The sequence below is a fragment of the Taudactylus pleione genome, unplaced genomic scaffold (genome assembly GCF_031769625.1).
Source record: "Taudactylus pleione unplaced genomic scaffold, aTauple2 ptg000179l, whole genome shotgun sequence".
NCBI lineage: Eukaryota > Metazoa > Chordata > Amphibia > Anura > Myobatrachidae > Taudactylus > Taudactylus pleione.
The window spans coordinates 2,633,861-2,651,596 of record NW_028284581.1 but is presented as its reverse complement, the minus strand read 5'-3'; the positions used below and the strand labels follow the sequence as shown (position 1 = coordinate 2,651,596).

Genomic DNA, 17,736 nt, shown 5'->3' with positions numbered 1-17,736 from the left:
TGTACCAGCATAGCGAAGGAGGAGCATTCTCCATTCACATCAGTGTACCAGCACAGCGAGGGAGGAACATTCCCCATTCACTTCATTGTACCAGCACAGCGAGGGAGGATCATTCTCCATTCACTTCAGTGTACCAGCACAGCGAGGGAGGAGCATACTCCATTCACTTCAGTGTACCAGCACAGCGAGGGAGGAGCATACTCCATTCACTTCAGTGTACCAGCACAGCGAGGGAGGAACATTCCCCATTCACTTCATTGTACCAGCACAGCGAGGGAGGAACATTCCCCATTCACTTCATTGTACCAGCACAGCGAGGGAGGATCATTCTCCATTAATTTCAGTGTACCAGCACAGCGAAGGAGGAGCATTCTCCATTCACATTAGTGTACCAGCACAGCGAAGGAGGAGCATTCTCCATTCACATTAGTGTACCAGCACAGCGAGGGAAGAGCATTCTCCATTCACGTCAGTGTACCAGCACAGCGAGGGAGGAGCATTCTCCATTCACATCAGTGTACCAGCACAGCGAGGGATGAGCATTCTCCATTCACTTCAGTGTACCAGCACAGCAAAGGAGGATCATTCTCCATTCACATTAGTGTACCAGCACAGCGAAGGAGGAGCATTCTCCATTCACATCAGTGTACCAGCACAGCGAGGGAAGAGCATTCTCCATTCACGTCAGTGTACCAGCACAGCGAGGGAGGAGCATTCTCCATTCACATCAGTGTACCAGCACAGCGAGGGATGAGCATTCTCCATTCACTTCAGTGTACCAGCACAGCGAGGGAGGATCATTCTCCATTCACTTCAGTGTACCAGCACAGCGAAGGAGGAGCATTCTCCATTCACGTCAGGGTACCAGCACAGCGAGGGAGGATCATTCTCCATTCACTTCATTGTACCAGCACAGCGAGGGAGGAGCATTCTCCATTCACGTCAGGGTACCAGCACAGCGAGGGACGAGCATTCTCCATTCACGTCAGTGTATCAGCACAGCGAGGGAGGGGCATTCTCCATTCATATCAGTGTATCAGCAGGGCAAGAGAGGAGCATTTTCCATTCACTTCAGTGTACCAGCACAGCGAGGGAGGATCATTCTCCATTCACTTCAGTGTACCAGCACAGTGAGGGAGGATCATTCTCCATTCACTTTAGTGTACCAGCATAGCGAGGGAGGAGCATTCTGCATTCACATCAGTGTACCAGCACAGCAAGGGAAGAGCATTCTCCATTCACGTCAGTGTACCAGCACAGCGAAGGAGGAGCATTCTCCATTCACATCAGTGTACCAGCACAGCGAGGGAGGATCATTCTCCATTCACTTCATTGTACCAGCACAGCGAGGGAGGAGCATTCTCCATTCACGTCAGGGTACCAGCACAGCGAGGGACGAGCATTCTCCATTCACGTCAGTGTATCAGCAGGGCAAGAGAGGATCATTCTCCATTCACTTCAGTGTACCAGCACAGTGAGGGAGGATCATTCTCCATTCACTTCAGTGTACCAGCATAGCGAGGGAGGAGCATTCTGCATTCACATCAGTGTACCAGCACAGCGAGGGAGGAGCATTCTGCATTCACATCAGTGTACCAGCACAGCGAGGGAGGGGCATTCTCCATTCACATCAGGGTACCAGCACAGCGAGGGACGAGCATTCTCCATTCACGTCAGTGTACCAGCACAGCGAGGGAGGAGCATTCCCCATTCACATCAGGGTACCAGCACAGCGAGGGACGAGCATTCTCCATTCACATCAGTGTACCAGCACAGCGAGGGAGGGGCATTCTCCATTCACATCAGTGTACCAGCACAGCGAGGTAGGAGCATTCTCCGTTCACTTCAGTGTACCAGCACAGCGAGGGAGGAGCATTCTCCGTTCACTTCAGTGTACCAGCACAGCGAGGGAGGAGCATTCTCCGTTCACATCAGTGTACCAGCACAGCGAGGGAAGAGCATTCTCCATTCACGTCAGTGTACCAGCACAGCGAGGGAAGAGCATTCTCAATTCACGTCAGTGTACCAGCACAGCGAGGGAGGAGCATTCTCCGTTCACTTCAGTGTATCAGCACAGCGAGGAAGGCGCATTCTCCGTTCACTTAAGTGTACCAGCACAGATGCGATGAAGCATAATGAATGCTAACTCATTTACACCTTGAAAAGTTCTAGTACAGATGTGTCCTTATACGTTGTTGCTGCAGTTGCGCCAAACAGTCCCTTTCAACGCACCAGGTCACTTACGACTCTGCTTGCTTTGAGTGTCTTTTTTGGGTCTTTTTCACCTGAAAATGCACATTAATAAGACTAAGACGAACCAGGACACTGCACTGGTAAGTTTGATATGCGACACTTATATATCTGTGTGCGACTGAGTCTAAGACTCTATATACCATGTGCTATGATGCAGTGGCTGCTGCTTTTTACCATGCCAAGTTGTATTGTGCTTCAGAAACATTTTTGGCAAAAAGATGCAGAAAAATATGTTTGGCGCTAGCAGAGTTGCATGAGACCAAGGCAGCCCATTTGCGCAAGGCATCTTGTGCCGCATGGCGTATTGAGCTGGATGTATGAGGGCACATCTGTATGGCCGCTTGGTGTATTTTCAAATAGTCGTTGATTCCCGCCTGTATTCAGAATCATTCGGGATCTATGCGGCTGCACCACTCATACACATCCACTTCTGAAAGCAACCATCATCACCATTAGCATGGATGTGCCCCAGCTCTACCCTGAGTGCAAGATATCCGTTTGAAATTGCTGGATCTTTGCATGCGCTAACCTCTGAGCAATTCTGTCTACACGCCCACGGTAGACTTATGCTAAGTGTGACACCCACTTAGAGTGGTGCTGTGAATAGCGTGGCAGATCTGCAGGGATGAGTAAGCACGCCATGTTTGGCCCTGTGAGCATGCGCAGTGTGAGACATTGCAGATGCGGACACTTTGCCTGCAACTCTGGGTTAGGCCCTAAATTTGTAACACGACTGAGAGACAGATCTGCGTGGTATAAAGTTCTTGGTAATAACAACAACCAAAATGGGGATATCGGCACTCAGAAGTGAAAACAGAAATATATATATACAATCACTGTTGTTCTGCTGCCAAACCAGAGGAATTGATAAATCCTCCCAATACAGTAATACAAATGGCACGGGCAAAGTCTTGATTTATGTGTTCAACCCCACAAGGCCATATTAGCTGCAGGTGCCTAATGTTTTATGTCATTTTATCTTTATATCTTCGGAAACACTTATTTCCATGGTTGGATGCTTTGCAGCCTCGCCAGGTCCTAAATCAAAAGTATTTTGCCCACTTTATGCGTGTGACATATGGTTGGTCTGTGAGCAGGAAAGAATAGATGAGTGTTAGAGGATAGGACAAGCAACAAACGTCATAGATAGCGGAAGTGTAAATCTGAGACTAGTATCTCATGCTGAATGAATGAAGTGACATATAAGGTTTTTTCTAACATCAGTTTACTGGACATATAAATTTATAAATGGGAGGAAGTGTGGTTAGTAGTTACTTTCAAACTACTTATGTGTGTTGGTTCATAAAAAATCCCCAATATTAATTAACCTACATATGTGAATCCTCCTTTGTACATCCTAAATCAGTGGTGGCGAACCTATGGTACGTGTGCCACAGGGGGCACTCAGAGCCATCTCTGTGGGGCACGCGTTCCCCACAGAACATGAACGGGGGGCACAACTATGGGGCATTATATGATTTGGTGACAAAAGTTGTTTGTATCATTGAAAACTCTGTTATTGTGTTTTTCTTTTATGACAAAAGATGTTAATGTATGAGTTGTTTTTTCTAAACGAAAACCTCAGTATTCAGGTTAAATTGCCATGTTGGCACTTTGCGATAAATAAGTGGGTATTGTGTTGCAGTTTGGGCACTCGGTCTCTAAAAGGTTCACCATCACTGTCGTAAATGATACAGTTTATTACATTATGTGGCTCCTTCTTTTTCTCCTTTGTCTTTGCTGTCAGTGTATTTTGCCCTTTTGGTTGATTCCTTTGCAGCCATAATTATTAAAAACAGGACAAGCTTTATTAAGTAAATGAACATAAAAATAGCATGTTGATTCCTGATACTCAGTCGAGACTTATATTAAGTAATCAAAGCTTGGTACAGAGGTGGACGCAATGTCCGTCGCTGCTGTGATCCCGTACCCAGTGGACTTGCAAAAATATCTTTATGATTCAGCCGCTGTCTTGTGCACAGAGACGCCCACTGTCAGCATCTGACATCCGCCGCTCACGCACAAAGCGGAAGCATCAGTCGCACATCGAACCTCTGAGCAAGCTTATACTGTCTTAGAAGGAGCATCTCACCTAATTAGTATTAGTATTGCACTTAATTTGCTTGCATTAGATAGAGTATTTTCACCCATGTAATTTTGGCTGCTCCTAACTAACAAACAGCATCTGCCCTTTCTAATAGATATGTGTTGGAGGAAAGCAATGTTATAAGACTTTTGTTATACTATGCAAGGCTAGCAGAACCCATATTATTCTTAATTAGCCTCACAAACATGTATTCTGCCTTAGAGACGTTCTTTTGTAAAGCCTTTCTTCATATATGTATGTCCTGCAGCTATTACTGATTTAGATTGTAGGAAGGACTGCTTGAGGGTTTGATCCTTTATACTTAGTTGGAGATTTTTCAAACAAGACTACAGAGTTGGACAAGGAATGACTGCAGGAAACCACTGAGCAACAAGCTTTTAACAGAAAAGACAAAATAGCATAATCAGTCACATACATTTACACCATGCAATACAAAGAATAAGCAAATACTCCAAACATAACACATGTAATGTGGCAACCTGCAGTTATCACCTCTTGTTGTATAGCGACCCCCACAACTTTGGGAACAGAACAAAAAGCTTAACTGATAAAACTCTCTATATGCCATGTATACATGTGATATCAATGGCAATGTCCTTGTGAAGCCAATGAATCTGCAAATGTGATGAGCTGTATATACAGAGTAATTATGTTACCTAATAAGAGGGTAAGCCAATCGCACAAGCCAATTGAAATGCTCCTGATTAATGCAGTTCTGCTGGACAGATTTATTTAAGGATAAAAACCTCAGTAAATTAATGTTCATTATTTATCTTTGTAATACAAATATGGTGATAGAAAATCTGACATGATAGATTTGAGTAAATGTAAAACAAATGTTAAACTTCTGTCATGTTAACCATAATTACATACTAAAAAAAGTTAGCAAGGGAGAAAAGACAAATGAAATGAAAAAAAAATGTTACAGCCTTAAATATGTTTGGAACAGGAATGTACTTACTGTATTACCCCATGAAGTCCCAGTAGTATGAAACTCCTTAATGTATGCTTGCAGCTCATTCCAAATACTCAGGTATGACTTTACCCAGTCAACATGGCGCACATCCCTTAAATAAAATGAAGGCACAAGCATTATCTTACATACACCAGTCTAAAGCATATCATTATATTACCAGACAACATACAAACAGAATTTTAAGAAATTAACCACTGCATGCTAGAATGAACTGATGATTGTCGACGAGACCTAGGTATCCCAACCCACACTGTCCCCGGGATTTGTGTTACTTCTGTCCTGTCTTGTGCTCCTCAGTAGTTAGAAATAAAATAAGAGGGGCCAAATGTAATAGGTTGTGAATTTGTAAAAAATGCGAGTTTAGCGCTAGACTCGCATTTTTTACTCACTCGCAAATGTAATAGGGTGCGACTATAGTAAAACTCGCATTTTTCAAGCTTTACTATAACTCGCAAAAAAGCATCTCGCATCCAGATGTTTTCCCATTCTCTAGATAGAACTCGGGCAATGTAATACAGTGCGAGTGTTTCACTTGCACCAGAGCCGTAAGTAGACCTTTTGGTGCCCTGTACCAGAGAGAGCATTGGCGCCCCTCCCCCTCCATTTTTTAAATAGGGACATAAGAGCACCTGGAAAAGTGCCATGGCCTCATGGGGAAGGGCCAGGGAAGAGATAGGAGATGCCAGGAGATGCTGGGGATAAAAGAAAAGGAAGCTACAAGTGAGAATGATAATAAACAGAAAAACTGACATGCCCAAACAGCGCCCCCTGCCCTGCGGTGCCTTGTGCCATGGCACTGGTCGCACCACCCTAGTTACGGACCTGACTCGCACATATTACTGCCCGAGAAATCGCAAACACAATACACCAGCTTTGAGATAGCGAGTTTATCCTGAGCAGGTCAGAGTAACACAGAAAACATGCACATACCCCTGAGATACATGCATGTTTCTGTGCGTACACATGAAAATTATTTTTGTTAAAATAAAAAAAAATGTAGATCCCAGGTTTTCGCTATCCCTTGATGCGGAAAAAGCCTTTTATTTGTTGACCTGAGATCATTTGTTTGAATCTTTACGCTGTTTTGGCATGCCTTCCCTTTTTATAGAACTCATAATGACATTATATACTTCCCCCACTACCAGGGTTCTCACCAACAGATACATGTCACCCCCCTTCTGTATTCAAAGAGGGACGAGGCAGGGCTGTCCGCTATCCCCGCTCTTATTTGCAATTGCACTTGAGCCTCTAGTGATTGCACTAAGACAGAATACAGACATTAAGGGGATTACCATCAGAGATCAGGAATGTAAAATATCTTTATTTGCAAATGACATGATGATTTTCATCTCAGATCGCTTATGCTCCATTCCTGAAATTCTAGATACAATACCCATGTTTAGCTCTTTTGCAGGTTGCCACATCAATGTGGATAAATCAGAATTGCTCCATATTAATGCATCTACCTTTCTATCCTCACATCGCCTCCCTTTTTACAGTCACGATACATAAGCTTAAATACTTTAGGTGCACACACGCACAACAATTTTTTGAATGATTATTGATAACGATATCGTTTATCATTCAAGAATTCGTTCCCTTTCAGAGTTAAAACGATGAACGCTTATCGTTCATGCGTGTTCACGCTTGTAATTTGTAGTTCAGTCAGACTGACCAACTCAACGATTTTCAGTAAGGGAATATGCAAAAATCATTTGTAGTTAAAAAAAAAATCGTTCATTACATTTAGTATATGAACGATTTTATTAAACGATTTTCGTTCATTTTTCCCTTGAAAAATGAACGAAAATCGTTTACTAAAATCGTTAATTTACTAAATCGTTCTGTGTGTATGCAGCTTTTGACATTTATATACCAGCTCAACTGTCCTCCCTTTATGATATTAATTTCTCCCCATTGCTGAATAGATTACAATCCCAACTTTCAAATTGGAAAGATCTGAAACATTCCCTTCTAGGCCGCGTAATAGTGATTAAAAGTATAATATTTCCGAAATTAGCATACATTTTACAGTCCTTACCTATTACATTAACAAGAGCTGATATATTACATTATACGCAAATTTATTTGGAAATATCAGAAGCCTAGGATGCCTCGTTCCCGAGCCTATTTACCGGAAAACAAAGGAGGACTTAGTACTCCAAATATAACTGCTTTGTGAAATCCGCCTTATTTCGATATATAACAGATTGGATACTTTATACTGCCCATTATACTAATCCTAATCTAGAAGAAGCTTTATGCTACCCTTACGCCCTATGGCTCTATTACACACGCCAAAAGCAAAACTCCATTTCACCCTCCGTTCCAATATTTTGTTCTGGGATACTTACAACGCATGGCTGAAGGTTAATACATATTTAAAACAAATCCTTTCTCATCTCCATACTTCCCTTTATGGGGTAACTCGACCTTTCCTCCTTTTCTTGACAACCTTCTGTACAAACATTGGAGCCAAAAAGGTATTATGTCCATCAAAGATGTATTTGACCCAGGTGGCACTATATACTCGTTTGCTCAACTACAAGATAAATATGGTCTCCCTCACTCTCAGCTTTTTATGTTTCTACAGACTCGTCATTACATCCAATCACTAGATAACCCCTTGCGGAATTCAGACTCCCCAGATATTCTGTCTCATATTTTCACTATATGTCTTTCAATTACATTTAGGATAAATCATCTTTATGGCCATCTAATTGAATTGGTCGACTATTGCACAGGCATGGCGGACAGAAATACCTGAATTGCAGGACTTTGAATCGATTCTTACAGGTCTGGATGGTGTTTTGCCATGCCTTAAGTCAGCACGGTTACAGGAGATTCAACTTAAGAGTGCTTAACCGTACTTATATATTTCCTGTTCAAATGAAGCATTTTGTACCATTAGAGACTGGAAATTGTGTAAACTGTAACTGTTCAAATACCTCTCTCTCTCATAATCTCTAGTACTGCAGGAAGATTAACAAATTCTGGAATAAAATTTTAGATTTTCTAAACTATACACTAAAATGTAAATTATCTAAGAATGCTGCCGCCCTTCTCTTTGCTGACTTTTCGGTATGGGAAACAGAATCCTCTTTAGATTTGTGGAAGCCCTCTCTGAGGGTTATGGTCACAGTGGCCAAACAACTAATTCTTAAATATTGGATCTTAAAATCAGCACCTACGTTAAAAGAATGGAAAACTGCACTATTGGAAGTTCTTTATTGTGAGCAGCATATGGCTATCCTTAATGTTGAAAAAGGGGTTCTGGTTTTCTCGAAAAAATAGGAACCCTATATACAGTGTTTAACAACTCAAACACAAAACAACATTTGGAAAGTTTTTGAACATACGGAATGGTTCTTATTACGACAGATCACCTAAGATTCTCTCCTGTATCTCTCTATGGGCTCTATTTATTAACATTATTTTTACTAAAATAAAGTGAAAAAGGGTGTTTTCACACCCTTTTCACATTATTTTAGTTTCACCTAAAGTCACTACAGGGACTACAATTGGAATAGAAATTGTAAAATTCTACTCCAAGCCCTAATGATCACTTATTTTTAGTGAGCAGATCAAATTTCCCATAATTATAATGGGAAATGTGATCTGGCCAAAGTTACTAAAAATAATTGTGAAAACATACCGGGGAAAGCCCTGTGATAATAACGCCACCTGGAGATGGCATTTTCCAGGGTCTCCCCCGGTTACTGGACTCCAGCTCTGCTCTAACGGGCAGCCGAAGCCGGCCCCGGTGATCAGCTGTGTGGGCTAAACAGACCACACGCTAATACACTGTAAATAAAAGAAAAAAAATAGTAAAAAAAAAAAACTTACCAGAGGCCAGGGACCGGGGCACCCGTGATGTCCTCCCTCCGGTCAGCTGGTCTCCCAGCCTGCACTGGTGCCCGGTCGTCACCTGTTCGGATCCCAGTGCAGTATGGGATGTCAGCTGACCGGAGCCACGGAGGACATAACCGAAGCACCGAACACTGCAGGTAAGTGTAATTAAGGGAGGGGGGGATGCGGGGGGTGTCCGCAATCGCGGGGCTTATCGACGGGGGCAGGGCTTAGCGACGGTCGGCGCATGCGTTGGCACTTGTCACTGTATTTTTTGCGAAAATACCGTGATAAGGCTGAGGAGGGGACTTGCAGGGACAGAGCTTTATCACAAGCTCAGTCCCTGCAAGGGATTTGTAGTAAATCCCTGTGATATTGCCTGAATTCGCAATGCAAATTCAGTCGATAATATTACACTAAAATCTGCATTACAAATGCGGATTGTAGTAAATAGAGCCCCAAATGTCTAATTTTTATATACTTTTTGTCCTTTTCTTTTCTTCTCTACCCCACCTTAACCATCGGGATTACCTTCCCCTATCATTCCATCGATTCTATTTTTTTCATATTTTATTTTATTCTCTCTTCTGAATAATTTCCAGTAGCGATTCAGGTTATATGAAGCTAAAGGTATAATGTGGGATGTGGACTGTAATAAATTGCACATTGCGGATTTTTTATTTAGATATATTACATTGATAACTCTGTGTAGCATATGTAGTTTTTGTTATTTCGATATGTTAAATATATTCTCCAGCATTTATTTTTGTGTACTTTGTATTACTTACAATTTATATTTGCTCTAATTCGTGAAAATTGAAAAATCAGAAACAGTAACTTTGTACAAACAAAACAGTTTCTTATTCAAATGTTTCAATTCTTGAATTGTACAATGTATGATCATTTTACTTTTCGGTAGAGCTGTCCTTTGCGATTTTCATCATGAGTACGCGGCGAAGATAACAAAACCAATAGGATGTGATTGTCTCTTGTGCACTTGACGTGGTACCATGAGGAGGGAGTGCAGCTACGGCAGCGTATTGTTACAGGCAATGAAACGTGGGTGCATCATGTGACACCTGAGACTGAGCAAGCATCCATAACATGGAAACACACATAAATACCCCTGATCTAAAGCATACGTACGTGTTTTTGTATTCCTTCAATACCCTGTTTGTGTAAAATGTAGCAGCATCAGCCATCTCCTTCACATAGGGACCTGGAGCAGGGGACTAAGCATAAGACGACATTAATTTGTCAAATGTCAAAACCCAAAATAAAGAACTAACTAAAAAAAACAAGTGAATGAGTGCATGCAATTAGTGCATAGATATGAAGAAGATAACTTGGATATATAACAAGAATAACTTCACTGCAGAGTCCTGAGTATTACTGACTGACATTATCAGAGCCTTAAATGTAATGGGCAATATTGTAAGATACAATACTGGTCTATGTAACCTGGTTCCACTGCGAAATGTGTATATTTCTCTGTGCAATTAACAATGGTATACATTTATATTTCAAATTTATATATGCAATATTGACCCTTTTAATAGTTATAATAATAATTTGACAGTCACTGGCCACAAGATATGGACTTACAAATAAGGTCCACAGCTAGATACAAAATTCAATGCAAATTATCAGTTACTGTAGTAATATATCATTATAAGTTCTACCTACAGTATCACACACTTTTTGATGTACCCAAAGGGGTAAATTTACTAAGAATCGTGTCCGGTCTGAGATTGCCCGAGTTTAAGCACGCACAGCATTGCAGGGACACGGGTGACTTTTGACGTCTGAAACACCCAAAATTTACCAAGAATCGTGTTTTGCTGAACCGTGTTTTTTGATGGTGTACGTGATCCTGTTTCCTACCTTTGGCCCTCATTCAGACCCACTCGCAAGCGGGCGCACGTACGTTAGGCGTACGTACAAAAATATTTAAATTCAATGGCTCGCTCGTATTTTCGTTCGCATCTAAAATTCCTCCCTAAACTCTGACGACCCCTCCTCTAACTAACGAGCGTACGAAATAGCGAGCGTACATCCCCGAAATGGCTTGAAAGGAACGCACGCACACGTATAAACAGGAAGTGGCCTTGTCAGATGTCGATTACCTGCTCCTTTATTCTGCCTACCTCCATCAATCGTATCATGCCAATCAATGTATCAATTAGCTTAATTGTTTGTTTTTTTTCAACACAATGCAAGAAACTTTACTCTTGTCCGTGTTTGTGTTTACCCGCAGAATACGTACGGATGAAACATTCGCTTTTATTGTTCAAAAAACATGTGAACCACAATTAAACAATTGTACTATTGCTGTGGATCCCCGCATATTTCCCTGGGTTCATTTCTTTATTTAAATTTGCTTACGCATGTCACTGCATCAAGCCTATCCTAACTCTCCAGAGATTTCTGGCCCTGTCGAACACATGACTCATACACTAACCAATAAAATTGCTCCTGTTAATTTCCAAAATACATTAGCCAATCAGAAAATTTTTACACACTTTATCAAAAATGATTTTTAAGAAAAACACCATTGCCATCATGAGAGCCTCCGCATTCACCAGGCGTGAGCTGCTGGTGCTTACGGAGGTCATGGATCGCCGGATCACCAGCCAGCCTCAACCCATGACCAACCGGCAGAAGCGCTCCGCGTATGCGGAGGTACGGTCCCGCCTGCGGTCCTTCGGCTCACGCCGCAACATCGGGCAGCTGGAGCGCAGGTGGTCCGACCTGCAACGGCGAACGCCCCGCTTGCTGGCATGCTTTCGCATGCAGATCCTGGCAAGTAAGTGTTATGTATTGTGGTTTTAATGTTTGTGTTTGTGGGGCAAACTGCGTGTGCATGTTTTCCTGTCTGTTCTATTTATTATTTGTACTCATATCTGCGTCTGCATGTTTTCCTGTCTGTTCTATTTATTATTTGTACTCATATCTGCGTCTGCATGTTTTCGTGTCTGTTCTATTTATTATTTGTACTCATATCTGCGTCTGCATGTTTTCCTGTCTGTTCTATTTATTATTTGTACTCATATCTGCGTCTGCATGTTTTCCTGTCTGTTCTATTTATTATTTGTACTCATATCTGCGTCTGCATGTTTTCCTGTCTGTTCTATTTATTATTTGTACTCATATCTGCGTCTGCATGTTTTCCTGTCTGTTCTATTTATTATTTGTACTCATATCTGCGTCTGCATGTTTTCCTGTCTGTTCTATTTATTATTTGTACTCATATCTGCGTCTGCATGTTTCCCCTCTTTTTCTGATTTTTTTATTCTACTGCTATTTTTTTTGGTTTTATTATTTTTTTTTTGTTTGGTTGCCCGGATTTGTCCATAAACTAAACACAATTTCTTTGACATATTTTAGGGGGACAGCCAAGACTCCGCCGTCAACGTCCGTCCAGACGGCGTTCCCGCCCACTCTCCCCAACCCCCAGCCAACACTCCACCCCAAATCTTTCCCCTATTCCCCACTCCTCCCCATCCTTCCCAGACCCTCTCCCGGAAATGTCGGGCCTCCTTCCCCTCCGTCCCACTTCCCCCTCTCCTCCACCCACCCCTCTTCCAATTACCCCCTCCCCGGAGTCCAGCATAACTCCGCCCCATTCTTTGGGGAATGACGGATCCTCCGAGGAGGATCATGGAGGTTTGGCCGGAGCTCCCGATTTGTCTCCCGGTATGTTTTTTTAATTTTTTTTTTAAAGCACAAACTGTTTGTATGTAATCATGTGTCGTGCCTTTCTTCGTGTTTTTGTGGCTTGACTTTTGTTGATTGTGAAGGTTTGCCTTTACCTCTTCCTGGTGATTTAAGCATACACATATCATACCTGTGGGAATTTGTACCTAGGCCTTGTATTTTTGCCAGCCCACCCTTTTTATTTCTGTTTTTGGGTTTAGGAGTGATTTGGTTTTTTTTTTATGTTTTTCTGTGGATTCCCTATTGTTGTATTAACCCACACACTTTTCTCACCCACAGAGGAACAGAGGCGTCGGCAAGAGGTGGCGGATGTTGTGGGGCAGATGCGCCACCATGTAATCGGCCTTCTGGTGGCCCTCGACCGGCTGTCTGGCCTCCTTCGGCATTAGATTTTTTTTTTTTGTTCTATTTTCCAAATAAATTTATTAAGACAAATATACGTTGTGGCTCATTTTTAAAAACCAAAACCAAGATAGTTTAGCCTGACATAAGTTCCTGCAAGGATTTCCCTTTTTTAAAAGTTAGATTGTGTTTTGTCTTTGTATGTCAAACAGACACCAGAAACACATAACAGTAACAATGTCATTTCCCTTTTTGGGTGTAGTGTCAATTACAGATTTCTACATTTTCCAGGTTCCTACTTGGTGCGCAAGCTGCTTAGGCCAATCTTACAAATCCCAAGGTTGGGCCAGGCTTCCTTTTGGTGTGGATTGGGAAGCTGAAAACATATTTCAGTTTTGCTCAACTGGCGTCAGTACTGGTTTACCCCTTAGTCAAATGTAACTTGTGTTAACCTGGTTACACTTGCTGTTAACGTCCCAAAAAAGGAAGACCATTTCACTCTTCAAACATTTATTCACAACATAACAGAGAAAACAAAGTGGTCACTCCCAAAAAAAATACACAGTGATAAATTCAAATACAACACATACCAAGAAATAATTAAATAAAAACACAAAATCAAGAACTGGTTGACGAAGGACCATGCCAACATGATTCCACAAACATGGCGTTGCGATATGGGTTCAAGAATATATGCCCAAAAGGACCAGATCCAGGTTTGGTAAGGGTAGCAGGAAGTAGTGAGCGTTGGAGTGCCAAAGATTATGTGAACAAACAGAAGATGGTGAGAAAATTAAAAATAAATTAGATGTTCGCCAAAAAACACAAACACATTAGGTATAAACACTGGAGTTTTGTTCAAACTTACCTAAAAAATCTGGCCACCACATCATCGCGTATGGCCCCCCCACATACTGACCTTCGACCAACCTCGGGGGGGCCATCCTCAGGTAAGGCATCCTCTGGCTGCATTGGGACACCACTCCTTATGGCAATGTTGTGAAATATCCCACACAGGACCACAATTTTCGACACCATATCCGGCACATACATGAGCTCGCCACCAGAGCGGTGGAGGCATCTGAATCGGCCTTTTAAAAGGCCGATACAGCGCTCCACCACTTGCCTGGTGGCTGTAAGTGCGGAATTATACGCACTTTGTGGCCCTGGTGTGGGAGCCAAATAAGGAGTGAGCAGCCAGGACATGCAAGGGTATCCACTGTCTCCTGTAAACAAAAATAGACCACATCAGGAACACTGTGTATCAAGCTTAACATTGTTATGTACTAAAGGTCTCCACTTACCCAGAAGCCACGCATCACCAGCTTGTAGGTTGGTTAATTTCTGCCATATCCCTGATTGCCGGATGACGAAGGAGTCATGAGCACTTCCGGGTAATTTAGCATTCAGGGACAGGATCTGGAGGGAGGCATCACATACCACCATTACATTCAGGGAGTGATAGTGTTTCCTGTTTCTAAATATTGCCTCCAGCCGTGCTGGAGGCTGAAGTGGTATGTGAGTACCATCCACAACCCCTATGATGTGTGGGAAGCCAGCTATTTGGTAAAAATTGGCCTTGGCCACACTAAGGGCACCCATATCCAAAGGCATTTTAATAAAATGATGGAGGTGCTTGAAAAGTGCCTCCATCACTGCCCTCAGGATCCTGGAAAAGGAGGATTGGGAGATGCCCGCCACTATTCCCACCGTTGTTTGAAATGATCCTGAGGCACAGAAATGTAACACCGCCATAAATTGCGTCAGTGGTGGTATTGCTGTTGGACTGTCAATTTGCCGCTCAAGATCACTTTCTATTAATGAGAGAGTGTCTATGATGATTTTGGGAGGTAGACGGTAGCGTCTTAAAACCTCATCATCGGGCATTCCAAAAAGGGTGACACGTGTTCGAAATATCTGGGGCCTTGCATGCCTACGATGCCTACGCCTGGGACGAGTTTGAGGTTGGTCGTCTTCCGGGAGCAGGGCCAGAACAATTCGCCCCAGATCTACCTGAAATTCAAAGTTTACAATGTAAGGCTTTTGACCCACCCCAAAAGTAAGAAAAAACAACTTAGCTTTCTGATACCATCCATAGCTGCTTACATGCCGGAGTAATGTCATGATACGTATAAACTGTAAAAAAGCCAACAATGAGACTTCAAAAATTTAGAGGGTGTTTTTTTTGTTTAAAAATTGTTGCAAGCCAACACAGAAAATAGCGGAAAAACACATTTGGCCATCGATGAAAACGACATTGCACACCGTACGTCAAATAGGGTTCAAATGGACCCAAAAAATGGAAAAGGGAAAAGCAAAACTGGATTATATGATGAATAAGCCGTCAAAAATGCGGTAAATAATTCGCAAATGCAAGTCGCTACACCAACAGTCAAAAATGCGGAAATTAATTCGCAAATGCAAGTCACTACACCAACAGTCAAAAATGCGGTAATTAATTCGCAAATGCAAGTCGCTACACCAACAGTCAAAAATGCGGTAATTAATTCGCAAATGCAAGTTGCTACACCAACAGTCAAAAATGCGGTAATTAATTCGCAAATGCAAGTCGCTACACCAACAGTCAAAAATGCGGTAATTAATTCGCAAATGCAAGACAAAAAATGGACTTACCCAACTCGAATATATAAGATTTCCACAAAAAACTTCTTTGGGCCCGAAAACAAAAAAAAACTAAAAAAGATGAAGTGAGTGTTAAACAAATTAACGAACCACAAAACAGAAGAATACACCAATTGGCCACAAATTTGAATGCACAAAACTTACCAAATCAGGAAAGGATGTTGAAAAAATGAAAAAAATGCGAACGGAAAAACCAAAGAAATGTAGCAAAAACAAACAAAAAAACAACTCTGCCAAATCCTCCAAACGCAAACAACCAAATCCAAACCACTTAACCGACAACACTCCAACAACCCCACCTCGAATCCACAAACACCAAGCCATAAATAGTGTTTATTTTCCCGCACAAATTAAGGATGAATCATAGGGACGCACAATCAATGATGCGGCCGCAAACTAAGGACGCATGTATAAATACGTCACGAAATCACATAGAATTTCTGGATGATTTCATGCTGGAAGCAGAGACATGGCTTCAAACCAGGGAAACAATGGTCAAAATTGCGGCGGTAAGGCCTTCATGCATTTTGTGTCAATGATTCTTTTAAAACATAATATTGTGCAAGTTGTGAAGTGGCTAAATCTGCATATTTACCCAAATAGGTGAGGAGGATGACATGGAAGAGACTGCTGGCCCCAGTCAACCCGCCAAAGCTGCCAAAAAAAAAAGGCAGCCACATTTCACAAGCAAGGAGATGGAGGTTTTGATCCAGAAGTGCGTTGACATCCTGCCCCAGGCAGCCAGGAATATGAGCCAAAGCCAGAAGTGGAGAATGTGGGAGGAGGTCGCCGTTGCTGTCAATAGGGTGGGTGATTATGTCCGTCTAGCCCGGGATGTCAAACGGCGGTAAGTAAACACTTTCCCATCCTATAAACAAACCCCATTGTAAAAAAAAGGATAATGGTTCCAAATTCATTCCACAGATGGGCAGACTTCAAATATCGTCTCAAACAAAAACTTGCCGACAGGGCTAGGCATGCAAGGGGGACAGGTGGGGGTCCCACCCCTGTGTCATTGGAGTTGACAGACTTAGAAGAGATGGCACAGGGGTGTGTGCAGGCTGTGGAGGTGTTTGGCGTGTCCAACATGGATACGGACATGCCAGACTTTGCGGCTCCTCATGTTGGCCAAGGTAAGTCTTGTGATGTCACCAACTCAGAAATGCTATTGTGCCAATATGTAGATTCTAATGTGAGTCTTTTCTCCAATTTCCTAACAGAGACAGAGGCGGATGAGTCTGCTCCAGAGGGGAGCCTTGGCCGCAGAATTTCTGCTGGCTCTGCAGGGGAGGAACCAGTACATCCGGCTGAGGACCCTGCAGAAGCCAGTCCAGGGCGTGCCCCCTCGCAGGCAGTGGGCCTCCTCACAGAACTCAATTTTAAATCGGATTGCCATACGGAGATTCTGCAGAGGATGGACGCCAGTCTGATACGGGTGGCTGAGGCCCTGGAGCAAAATGCTGCGGCCAACGTGACCATTGGTCAGGCCCTGGCGGAAAATACCAGGGCCAACATCCGCATCGCCGATGCCCTGGAGCAGCTCGTTCGCCAGCACATGGTGGAGCCGACCTCCCTTCCTGCCGGAACATCCGGATCCTCCACCTCTGGCACAACATCAGCCAATCCTCCAAATGTGCCTAGCCCTGTGCCTAGTCCAGAGGCCACAACATCTGCCTCTGGACAGGCCAGCCCGATGGCATCCCGGACCCGGTCTGGCGCCCACCCTCACCCAGCCAAACGGGCGAGAAAACGGTGACAGCAATGGCGACTTTTCCCACACTCCTTCTGTGCTTGGCTCATATTCCTTTCTGGTCAAAACTTCCCTCTCCTTTCTTGTGAAATGTTTTTA

The 17,736-nt window shown here is 42.9% G+C and overlaps 1 protein-coding gene across 3 annotated transcripts in view; it reads right to left on the bottom strand.

Moving 5' to 3' along the window:
- Window positions 1–17,736, bottom strand: part of CAP2 (cyclase associated actin cytoskeleton regulatory protein 2) — a 180,558-nt gene that overhangs the window by 29,247 nt on the left and 133,575 nt on the right. For all 3 annotated transcript variants that reach the window (XM_088475831.1, XM_088475833.1, XM_088475832.1), the window contains exons 6-7: window positions 10,332–10,417; window positions 5,322–5,427 (exon numbers count right to left, since the gene is read on the bottom strand). In XM_088475831.1, coding sequence (XP_088331957.1) covers window positions 5,322–5,427; window positions 10,332–10,417 — 192 coding nt within the window. The remainder of the gene's footprint in view (window positions 1–5,321; window positions 5,428–10,331; window positions 10,418–17,736) is intronic.